At 35.5% G+C, this 12,222-nt stretch overlaps 2 protein-coding genes across 2 annotated transcripts in view; one reads left to right on the forward strand and one right to left on the reverse strand.

The window, feature by feature from the left end:
• The window catches only part of LOC136033902 (DNA primase small subunit-like), a 34,796-nt gene extending 33,446 nt beyond the window's left edge, over positions 1-1,350 (reverse strand). The window contains exon 1 of the mRNA XM_065714906.1: positions 1,193-1,350. Within this exon, the coding sequence (XP_065570978.1) occupies positions 1,193-1,283 (91 nt within the window). The 5' untranslated portion in view covers positions 1,284-1,350. The remainder of the gene's footprint in view (positions 1-1,192) is intronic.
• A 42-nt stretch (positions 1,351-1,392) lies between these two features.
• Positions 1,393-12,222, forward strand: part of LOC136033903 (ubiquitin-conjugating enzyme E2-24 kDa-like) — a gene marked incomplete in the record, with an annotated part of 16,214 nt that continues 5,384 nt past the window's right edge. The window contains 2 exon segments of the mRNA XM_065714907.1: positions 1,393-1,547; positions 9,242-9,404. Coding sequence (XP_065570979.1) covers positions 9,256-9,404 — 149 coding nt within the window.

Consider the following 12,222-nt stretch of genomic DNA (forward strand, 5'->3'; position numbering starts at 1 on the left):
TGTTGTACTTCAATTAAGCAGAAGATTTATTTTGCAAGGTTTCAATTTTTTAACACACATATTTTTAAATGTCATCAAAGGTCAGGACCCTCTAGAGGGAGAAGGAGTGGAGGTAGTTGCTTCAAAATACCTTCCCAGGACATACTTTAGTCTGTAGACCCATCCCTGAAAGTTTCATTTTCCTAACCTAAACTCTTTCTGAGATAGCAAGAAGTCAATTAACTAAAATTTTACCTTATAAGGTTCTAAAGATATGCAAATACATATCCTTAATTTTGAAAAAAAAAAAAAAACATTAATATGGCTCAAAATTCTGCTCAAATAAAAGGAATTTCATTTTCAGAACTAAAGGCAGAGAAAAAGTAACTAGTAACTGAAAATTAAGGTAAAACATTGTTTTGTCAAAATTTCAATAGGTATAGACCTGTCATGTAGGCAAATTTCAGGGCCCTCTAGAGGGAGAGGGAGTGGAGGTGGGTACTTTAAAATACCTTCCCAGGAAATACTTCAGCCTGTAGACCCCTTCCTGAAAGTTTTATTTTCCTAACCTAAATCCTTTCTGAGATAGCAAGAAGTAAATTAACTAGAATTTTACCAAACAATTTTGTTGTACTTCATTCATGCAGAAGATGTATTTTGCAAGGTTTCAATTTTATAACACACATAGGCCTATTTTTAAAAGTCATCAAAGGTCAGGGCCCTCTAGAGGGAGAAGGAGTGGAGGTGGGTACTTCAAAATACCTTCCCAGGACATACCTTAGCCTTTAGACCCATCCCTGAAAGTTTCATTTTCCTAACCTAACCCCTTTCTGAGATGGCAGGAAGTCACTGAACTAGAATTTTACCAGGGTCTCTATTCAACGAGTCAAGGGGCATGGATTGCCCCCCAATTTGGGGGCAACTCAAAGTAAAAAAAAATACCACCAAAGCCACTAATGTAGTAGCCTAGGCTACTTTAGCAAAAATAGTCTCCAGGCTATCTTATAGGTATTACATGGGCTGGCTTAATTCTGAAGTATGATTCATGATGCCTTCAAAATAAAAATACTTCCTTATATTTTAATAGAAGTATTAGACGCATGAGAATGAAGATTTCAGGTTTCAATCAAAAGATCATAGGCTATTTGGAGAATTTATGGAATTTCTTTGACCTAGCTTATTAAAACGACAGCTCATAAATCTTAATTTTTACCTGGATTATAAGAAAACCATTTATACAAAGAAGTAAAAGGAAAAAGCCTCTGATAGTATATTTTCAGCAATTTTTGTTCATAATCTTCCATTTCAAGATTTATTTCCCGCCTTATCTCGTCATTTAAGTTCAAATATTCTGCCACTAGAGCAGCCTGACGAAATTCTTGTGGCAGGCAATAACTTAAATATATAGAGGGCAGTCTACTGTAATTACAACAAAGAAGTCAAGAAAAAGAGGAAATTGGAAACCAGTTTCATGGATCAAATAGCCTAGTAATTAATCTCAAATTTAAAATTTAGCTTAGGCTAAATAAAGCATAGGGAAGTTCCTATCAATCTAATAGACCTAAAAGGTAAAATGTTTTCATTAAGATGGAATTGCTCATTGGCTGTTGACGGTTTAGGCTATTGTGCTAGACTAAGTTATGAATCAGTGGCACCGTTTGAGGGAAGGGGTCCCTGGATTTTTGAAAATATCTTTGTTGCACCAGTTTCTAGTCGAGAGACAAGTTGAGGCCCTGCTGTACTTTGCCCCTCCCCCTGCTGATGTGCAGAAATATAGCCCAAATTATATATTTTAGTAAAATTCTAATTTAGCTACTTTTGTCTATCTTGGTAAGGGGTTAGGTTAGGAAAATGAGTGGTAAATGTTTAGTTTTATCACAAGCTGTATAAACTAGAAACTATATGCTGCAAAGTAGCATAGCTTCCAGTTTAGAGCACTTAGAAATGCTAATTCTAGAAGTGTATCCATTTTTTAGCTTTCTAAATTCCCCATTCAAAAAAACTAAAAATGCATAAAGTATGCAGGGTTTTTAAGCTAAGGGAAATGTTAGGGTTATACAGTAGGCCTATGGTATAATTCTAATTAATTGACTTCTGGCTATCTCAAAAAGGGTTTAGGTTAGGAAAATGAAACTTTCAGGGATAAATCTACAGACTAAAGTATGTCCTGGGAAAGCATTTTGAAGCAACTACCTCCACTCCTTCTCCCTCTAGAGGGCCCTGACCTTTGATGACCTTTAAAAATATATGTGTTATAAAAGTGAAACCTTGCAAAATAGAGCTTCTACTTAATTGAAGTACAAAAAAAATTCTTTTCAGCTTCATAACTTTGCTCAATTCCATTTTATAAGGTTTTAAAGATATGCAAATACATTTCCTAAAATTTTGAAAAATAAAACATTGATATGGCTCAAAATTCCACTCAAATAACAGGAGTTGCATTTCAAACAGTTTGTGGTAACAAACTGTAGTAAGGAGCAACCCGGCTCAATAGTAACCAAAACTATAAAAATGGAATTTTGATACCAATAGCTACATCAAAAGAATTGCATTTTAATGCTGATTTTAAATATACAAGTTTCCGCAAGATAAGTTATACACATCAAAAGTTACAAGCCTGGGAAAATTTGCCACATTTTAGAAAATAGGGGGAAACACCCCCTAAAAGTCATACAATCTTAACAAAAATCACACCATCAGATTCAGCATATCAGAGAACCTTATTGTAGAAGTTTCAAGCTCCTATCTACAAAAATGTGGAATTTTGCTTTTTTTTGCCAGAAGACAGATCATGGATGCATGTTTATTTTTTTAATTTTTTTTTTCCCAGGGATGGTTGTATTGACTGAGTGTCCTAGAATCTTGTGAGAGGGCTCATTCTAATGGAAATCAAAAGTTCTAGTGCCCTTTTTAAGTGACCAAAAAAATTGGAGGGCACCTAGGCTCCCTCCCACACTCATTTTTTCCCCAAAGTAACCAGATCAAAATTCTGAGATAGCCATTTTATTCACCATAGTCAAAAAACCTAATTACTATGTCTTTAGGGGCAACTTACTCCCCTGCATTCCCCATGGGAGGGGCTGCAAGTTGAAAACTTTGACCTGTGTTTACATATAGTAATGGTTACTGGGAATTGTACAGATGTTTTCAGGGGGATTTTTTAAGTTTAGGGGGGAGGTTAGGTGGGAGGATATTTCCATGGAGAAACTTCTCATGGGGGAAGAGAATTTCAATGAATGGGGTGCAGGGTTTTGTAGCTTTATTTGAAAAAACAACGAAAAAATAAATATGAAAAGTCTTTTCTAGTGAAAGTAAGGAGCAGCATTAAAACTTAAAATGAACAAAAATTATTATGTATATGAGGGGTTTACCTCCTCATTATACCTTGCTCTTTACACTAAAGTATTTTTAGTAATTTAAACTATTTATTCTACAGCCTTTGTGATTCAGAGGTCATTCTTAAGGAATTGGGACACAATCTAAGCTTTAGTGTAAAGCGCAAGTTATTGACAAGGGTTGAACCCCCTCATATATGCAATACAAACCTATGAATATAGAAGTTCGTTATGTAAGTTAATTTGTAAGTTACATGTATTTTTTACCAATAAAAACGTTTGTAAAAAATTAAAAGTTCTAGTTGCTTTTTTAAGTAATCAAAAACTTGGAGGGCAACTAGGCTTCCTCCCTTGCTCCTTTTTTCTCAAAATCTTCTGATTAATTGCAATTAATTAATATGCAAATTTTGTTTTAATTATTTATGAGCAGAGAGCCAAGATCAAAACATGCATTAATTCAAAAACGTCCAGAAATTAAATAAAAAAAAACAAGTTTTTGTAACAGAAAGTAAGGAGCAACATTAAAACTTAAAACAAACAGAAATTACTCTGTATATGAAAGGGGCTTTTCCTCCTCAACGCCCCACTCTTTATGCTAAAGTTTCTTACTGTTTTAAAAAGTAGAGTTAAGAGGAAGGGTCAAACTTTAGAGTAAAGAGTGGGGCATTGAGGAGGAAAAGCCCCTTTCATATACAGAGTAATTAATGTTCGTTTTAAGTTTTAATGCTGCTCCTTACTTTCCATTACAAAAACTTGTTTTTTTTATTTAATTCAGAACTAAAGGCAGAGAAATAGCAACTAGTTACTGAAAATTAAGGTAAAATGTTGTTTTGTCAAAATTTCAATAGGCATAGACCTGCCATGTAGGCAAATTTCAGGGCCCTCTAGAGGGAGAAGGAGTGGAGGTGGGTACTTTAAAATACCTTCCCAGGACATACTTTAGCCTGTAGACCCATCCCTGAAAGTTTCATTTTCCTAACCTAAACCCTTTCTGAGATAGCAAGAAGTCAATTAACTAGAATTTTACCTACAATATGAATGAAATTATATTTTAAATAAGCCTACTATTTCCTGTCATCACTGGTAATTTCAGTATATTAGGAAGTTGAAAGATAATTAAAAACTAATGCTTAAAAACTAAAAACTAGTTCAAGATTAAATTTATTTCAATAGATTCTTTGACTATAGGAAGGCTTTGGTGAAACAAATTTTGTTGAAAAGTGGTTCTTGCAAGTGAATATTACCTATAGAGCAAAGCAAATTAGTCCATGAGCCCTGTGGGCAGTAGGGTGAGGTCTGTATTCTATATTAATTGAATAATATTTGGCCTGAAGCCCAAAAGAGCAAACAAAAAGTAGGTCCTAAATATGAAACAATTCAACCAATCAGAATACAGACCTACCCCACTGCCTACAGGGCTCATAGACTAATTTGCTTTGCTCTATAGGTAATATTGACTTGCAAAAATTACTGACTTTACTGCTACTACTACTAACAACTCACCACAGCACCAAGCTGCCTGAGGCCAACACAGCTAAACACACTCCTCCTCCACCCCAATCTATTCAAAGCCTCCCTCTTAACACCCTTCCTGGAAGTTCCCATTTAATTTAAATCTTTCTTCATGACATCCTCCCACCCCAAATTAGGGTGACCTGTTTTTTTTTAGCCCTAGATGGTTGGCTGAAAAGGACAGTGTTTGGCAATCTGTCAACCTTCATCCACAGAATCAGTATTTTCATTGAAAAACTCAGTATCAAAATTAAATGAAACCTGCAAAGATACACAAATGTAGTAAAAACAAATATCCTTTAGGAAGAAGACTAACAAAATCTACAATTTACCTTAAATGTTTTTGCACTATAAGCCCCTGTAGCACTTAGGCTCTATTCACATCAGAAGGTTTCTTTTGGGAGACACATTGTTGATCAACAATTGTGACAACTGATTTATTTATCAACAATACTTGTTGTAAGACCTTGAATTTTTATTAGTGTTTCAAAAAATGGCAATATTTTCAAAGTCAGTTGAATATTGCTGTGTGATTTTCTATTAGACTCATGTCTACTCTAACCTTTTATTTCTATTTATGGAGCTTTTCAGTGTTTGATCAAGTTCTGTAACTAAAAGTAAAGAGCAACATTAAAACATATAATGATCAGAAATTATTCTTTATGTGAGGGGGGCTGCCATGTCTTCTAACCACTTGCTTGTTATGCTAAAGTTCATATTACTTTAAAAAGATTCTTATTCCAATTCAATAGCCCTTGTATTTTAGCAGTCTTCTTAAAGAATTGGGAAAAAAGTCAAACTTTAGCATAAAGAGCAAGGGGTGGAGGAGGGGACAGTTCTCTTCATGTAGGAATAATTTCTTGTTTTAATGTTGCACCTTGCTTTCAGTTGAAAAAACTTTAAAAAATTTAATTTCTGATGTTTTTCCAAATCATGGCGGGAAATACCCCTCCCCCTTGCGGAAAATGTCACCTGGAAAATTTCTTCCCCACAGAAAGCTTCCTCTCCACTGAAAATTCCCCTCGCCCCTCTAGAAAATCTCCCCTGAAAAATATATGTATGTTTCCCAACAAGAAGTACTTTATATAAACAAAGAGCAAATTACATAACTTACAGTCCTTTGGCCAGGGGCTGTAGGGGGTGATGCCATTCCCAGAGGCATAGTTATTAGACTTTCAAACTATGCTGAATTCAAATGCCCATCTCAAGATTTTAATATGACATCTTTGGGGAAAATGGGAAGTGGGAGGGGGCTAGTTACCCTCTAATCTTTTTGATCATCTGGAAGGTGCACTAAAACTTTATTTTTGGTCAAATGAGCCCTGTCTTCTAGGACCATTGGCTTAATATAATCATTCTTGTTGAAAACAAAAAATGAACATAAATCCATGATTTTTTCTTTTGGCAAAAACACAATATTCCACATTTTTGTAGATAGGGGCTTGAAACCTCTACTGTAGTGTTCTCTGATATGGTGAATCTGATGCCCTGATTTCCATTAGCTTTGCTTAACGTTTTGAGGTTTTTCTCCTCTTTTATGAAAATAAGCAAATTTCCTCTGGCCTATAGGAAACATTAAAATTAATGAATTTTGTATATTTGGAAGTAGCATAAAAACCAATTCTTTTAATGTATTAATCATCATCAAGGTACCTTACCTTTTTTTAAGAGTTTTGGTTAGTTTGGGGCTGAATTGCTCCTTATTAACTATTTGGTATTCGGTATATTTAACTATTTGGTATATTTGGTAACTATTTGGTATTCGTTTCTGGGCCTCCAAACACTCTCCCCCTGTCAGTAAAATGTGTGTTTCTAATGGCCTAAAGAACACTCCCCAAAAGTTTCTATCCAATGGGGCAATCAAGATTAAACTTGCCCCTCTTTTTTGTCCATGAAACCCACCTGTAATCATTTGGCAGTTTGCATTATTTACGGCTCTTACCCTAAGAGTTTTGGAGGTCATGTCATCCCAGGAGGTACATTATCAGACTTCTCATCATATGATAGTAAAGAACACCATTAAAATTCAATACAAACAGCAATCATTCCTTTTTTGAGTAGAACTCCCTCCTTAACCCCCAAATGGTTTCACAATAGCATTATTGAACTTTAGCATAAAGAGCAGGGGCTTCAGGAGGGTTCAGCCCCTCTCAAATATGGAGTAATTTTTATTTTTTAACTTTTAATGCTGCTCTTACTTTGTTTTGAAAAAGGTACTACTACTAACAGCTCACTGCAGCACCAAGCTGCTGGGAGCCAACGCAGCTATGTATGCTCCTCTTCCATTCCAATCTATTTAAACCCTCCCTCTTTACACCCTCCCACGAATGTATTTAAAACATTCGCCCACTCCAACCAGGGACAACTTGTTTTTTTGTTCAGCCCTTGATGGTTGGCTGACAAGGACAATCTTTGGCCATCTGTCATCCTTCATCCATAGAATGTGCCCTAACCATATCAACCTTTTCTCTCAATATAGCTCTAGAAAGCTGAATTAAGCCACATTTTTTGTACAGCCCACTCTTTGAGGTACTCTTTGGGTGAGTTGGGCACCCAAAACAACTCTTAGGCAATTTCTTTTTAAAAAAATCTAGCAAATCTTCCTCTTTTTGGAGTGCCCAAACTTGAGAACTATGCTTGACTACTGTCAAGTAGTTGACAGTAGTCAACTGTTGACAGACAAACTGTTGGTTTGCATAGAAGGGTTTATTAACAACATAGATAAGGAACTGAAAAGGTACTTTCAAGCTGCTATCTCTGCTAATTTTTGCTTGGAAGGTTCCTTTCAATTTGAAGAAATGTAGATTTGAACTTTGATCAAAAATTCTATTTTGGGATTTCCTGGAAAACAAAATTGCCATGGGATACTGTCCAAGAAAAGCAGACTCTAAACTTAATTTGGAAAAATAAGTACTGAACACTCCTTTTACTTTTGCATTAATGTATGATCATTGTCCTTTCTACCTTCACTGACCTATAAATTAAACATTGATAATTGTTGATGAGCCCTCCCAGTGCAAAATAACCACTGGAACAACCAATTTCCAATTCAATATTATCAGCCTAACTTCATTAAGTGATTTTAATGAAGGGATTGAACAACTCTATTTGGAAGGACATCACACTGTTGATTTGCTGCATGATTATCTGCTGCATCCTCCTGTTTTGCCTGACCTGAAAAAAAATAGTGATATGTGATAATTACTAATCTCACACTTTGTCAAAAGCAATCAGTCTTATAAAAGAAAATGAAATTATTCTGTTTCTAGAAAATGAATATTTAAGGGGAAATTGTAACACGGCTGTTGGTGTTGAAGGTATATGAATATATGATATTGTGTGCTGAAGCTTTGACTTTCTGATGTTAATGAGAAAAATGTATGAACAATGTTGATAGGTGGCCTAAAAAATATTCCACATAAAAACAGACTTCAACTGTCTATAAGGTAAGGCTGATAGTATTGCAGTGTGTATCTAAAACTACTAGTGCTTTAGTATGGAGTGAGTCCAGCTTCCTTAAATTTGACTTGAAAGAAGATTACAAAACTGCAGAACAATATTGAAGGTGAAGTTTATTTAGCACAATGTAAATAAAGGCCAGTATTTTCTTTTGGAATGAAAGAATGAGCTTTTCAAGAATCATAGTTTTCTTGAAAGCATGATCTACAGACAAGTGCCATCAATTGTTGTTAGCCTAACTTAAAGAATTTTTTTGCTGCAATTATTTTCTATTTTTCTGGGATGAGTTTTTCAAACCACAATGGGTGGTGATGCCCTTCTCTTTTGCAAAGCTATGCCACTGGACATGACTCAGGACTGAAAGAGACAAAATTAGCTGCAAACTCTTCTTCTTTTATTTCATATTTTAGGAGGATAGCAAATGAATATCACAATCCCCAATCAACTTGCCCGTGACTGAAAATATGGCTAAAGTCAAATTTGAAACACATTGAAAGCAAAGGACTTGAAACACGAATCTATCATTTGTTTCTTACATGCACGAAAGAACTTCATGACAAGCCCCTACCTTTTGGAGTGTTTTCTGATACACCTTCCTTCAGGCAGTACCGTTTGTGCATTTATGACCTCTAGAATTGCAAGAGATGTACAAGAAATTAAATGAGTACAAATAAGTGCATATAGGAAGCAGCCCTTGCCTCTTCAATGGTCCAAAAGACCTTTCTTCGGAAAAATCTTTGAAGATTTTGCCTGAAAAGGACTTTGGTATTTATCCTAATATATTTCTTTATGTAAATGTTGGCAATGCATCATTTGCTTGTAGCTTTTTAAGAAAATGTGTAAGTTAATAAATCTGTTGTTTTTTTTTTTCACCATGTCCTTTTCTCATATTACATTTAAATTAGTTTGTTTTCTCAATTTTGTTTATTGAACATAAATTTCAACTGAATTTTCAGGGGGTTTGTGGAATATGTCAAGTGCTGGTTCAAATGTAGCAGGTGCTGTTCCAAGCAGTAGCAGCTCTTCAAGTGCCAGTTCAAATCCTGCACAGTCCAAACCTGAAAAAGAGCAAAAAACTTCAACTAAGATGTCGAAATCATTGAGCACCTCTGCTAAAAGGTATGTTTAAAGTTTGTTATCCGTAGTAACACATTACTGGTATTTGTACAAACAAGACGAGTCTTTATGCAGGCATTGGTGTGAGAAAGGAGGAGGGATGTTTAGAGCCTCCTTTGCCTCGTGGTATGGTGATTTTGTCAAGAAAATAGTTTCCATATATTTTTATTCTTATGATCATATAAAGCAAATCCTTTTTGATCCTTTCTTTTTGTTCTGCTGGTTAATGCTATGCTGTCTGTACCACTGATAGCTTTTAACTTCTGTTTAGTCTATGCAGAATTGTTCCTAGGGTTGGAGGAGCCCAGGACAAAATAGATTGTAGTGCCCTCCTACCGACTCAAATAAAAGCGAAAAAGTCAACTCAAAGTGAAAAATAGGATCGAAGTGGGCATTTCCCCAGCCACGGCTCCCGTTGCAACTGCCGCAAATTTTCCTCCCCTCAGGAACAGCTCTGAGTCTATGTTAAAGTGTAAAAACTTCTTCTTTTACTAATTCCCCCTACTCTTTGATATTAGAAATAGATATTGCGTGTCGTCAGTAAAATCATGCCCTCTTATCATAGACAGACATGTCTCTGAAGATGAACATTGCACAGGAAGTACATCACCAGATCTTACTACAGATTTCATTTGGATACATTTAAATGCATTTGAGGTGTAAAAAGTTGGTGATTTAATGCACACAACTATTGTTATTTCTAACTCATGGGCAATATATACATAGTTTGTATGTGCGTTTGTAATGGGTAGGCTTTTTGATGGTCCTTATTTTGCTTGGGTGGCAGCTCAGACCTACGCTCTTGCAAATAAATTACAATTTATTTCGAAAATGGATCACAGCATCTTGATTGAGATTTTATGAATTTGTCCTTTCTAATTGATTTACAAAAAAAACCTTCTAGTTTATATATAAAACTTCTTATTTTTTACATTCATCTGGATAGATTGTATTCCTGTACCTTCAGGATCACTTGCATAATATTCAAGATTTCTAGCTTTAAAGTTTTGTTGTAAGCCACTGAAAAAGCAGGTTGATTGTATCACTTGTATTATGTATGTATAATGTTTATATATTATACATATATAGTTATATGAATGAAATATAATATCATTTAATAAACCATCATCTTTGAAAGATCATAGTGGAACAAAGAAAAGAAAAAAACATCTCTCAAAGAAACATTAATGTGCACTGAAATTATTACTGGTTAAACACGTTTTCTCATTAGGTTCACTTTAAGTATTAATTTTACTCGAACTCTCGACCATTTGTGGTTGAATGAATCTTTAGCATCAAACATCTCGAGTCGGGGATTCCCGTGATGCTTAAGCAGGTCCGTTATAGCTTGAGTGTACTTATGATTCCATGATTTTGTTTTAATGATGTCTTAGTTAGATAAAACATTGGGTCTACTGACGAGGTAGGTAATAAGCGTTTGATGCACAGCGTTAAATTGAGTGAAGGGATTTCCAGGAATAGCGTCTGCTGTTCGGCTCAACTGAGCTGTAACTACACTTATCGGCGTAAGTTGTCTGCTTAACAATGTCTTGCCTGGTTTTTCTTACCATTTTGTGATATGATCAAGGATCATAGCAATTGCTTGTTTTAGAATGGATACCCTTCTATTGGGCAGCAGCTTTGAATTTTAGTAGCAAAACTTCAGCGAGAACTTTCAGTTTTTACTATGCTGGCACTTTACTACTGTGTAGCAAAGTGCTTATTGCTGGCATGTGGCTGACTCCCTCGGACGCTCTTAATACTGTATATCTTTAGCGAAAATTATAAAGGCGACTTATTTCTCTCTGGTTCTGTTAGCCAGAAGATGATGAGCCACTACACAAGCAAGACCTTTCTGAAATCCAAGCTAGCTATCCCAAATGCATCCAATGTCAAGCTCAGAGAATATCACTTATTCAAACACTTCGCTTGGGATTGTAGGCAAGTGATTGGGGTGTATTGTTGTAATACTGTTGCTGTGTGTTCCATTCTTTGTTTTGGAAAGTGCTTTTCCGACAGTGATTTGTATCTTTTACAAAGAATTAAACATAACATATTTCTATCCAGTGCAACGCGCATTTAAGTTAAAAATGCGCTTTTCATATTGATAAGATATTCTCATATTCATACACAGAATTATAGTGAGAATGCCGGTCATGCACTGTCAGGGAAGTTCTAGGGGCGTTATCGTCCTGTCTGATTAGCTTTTGCCATAATGTCTTCTTTCCACTATGGTTTTGTTCAATAATGGATCTCTTCTTAGCTTTGTATTTGTGCTTAGTACTTGGTGTTAAATCGAACATCCACATCGGTTTCTTTATCTCAGTTTTGATTCGTCTTGTAAGAACTTCTTTCCATTTGGTAGCTTTTAGAGCTTAGGTAACTTGAAATTGATAAGAGTTGAGACCAGTACTGGCTGAAAAATAAGAAGGGATGGCACTGTATAGATGAAACGAAATTTTTATTGTGGCTAAAAATCAAAGCAATGGTAGTGACATATGATTTAGCGGTGCGTTTTCGCCAGTCATGCTTGTAGATCCGTGTTCTGGAACAAGCTTTGATGATGCTTGGTTCTGAATGCAGATGAAACGAAGATCCGGAATGATCGCTAATGGAATCGTGGGCGCACAATATAACTGGGTAAATAAGACATATATGTTTATGAAAATAGGAGGTAAATTTTGGACTTGTTTCCGCTAACATCCGTATAGGTAAGGTCCATGGACTTCGGCCAGATGTTACGAGGTTGGTAGATAACTCAGAAGGATATTGGATAGGATATAGTCCTTGGTAGGGTCGTAGTTTGTACCAGAGACCATCG

This window comes from Artemia franciscana, chromosome 12, assembly GCF_032884065.1.
Source record: "Artemia franciscana chromosome 12, ASM3288406v1, whole genome shotgun sequence".
Classification (NCBI taxonomy): Eukaryota; Metazoa; Arthropoda; class Branchiopoda; order Anostraca; family Artemiidae; genus Artemia; species Artemia franciscana.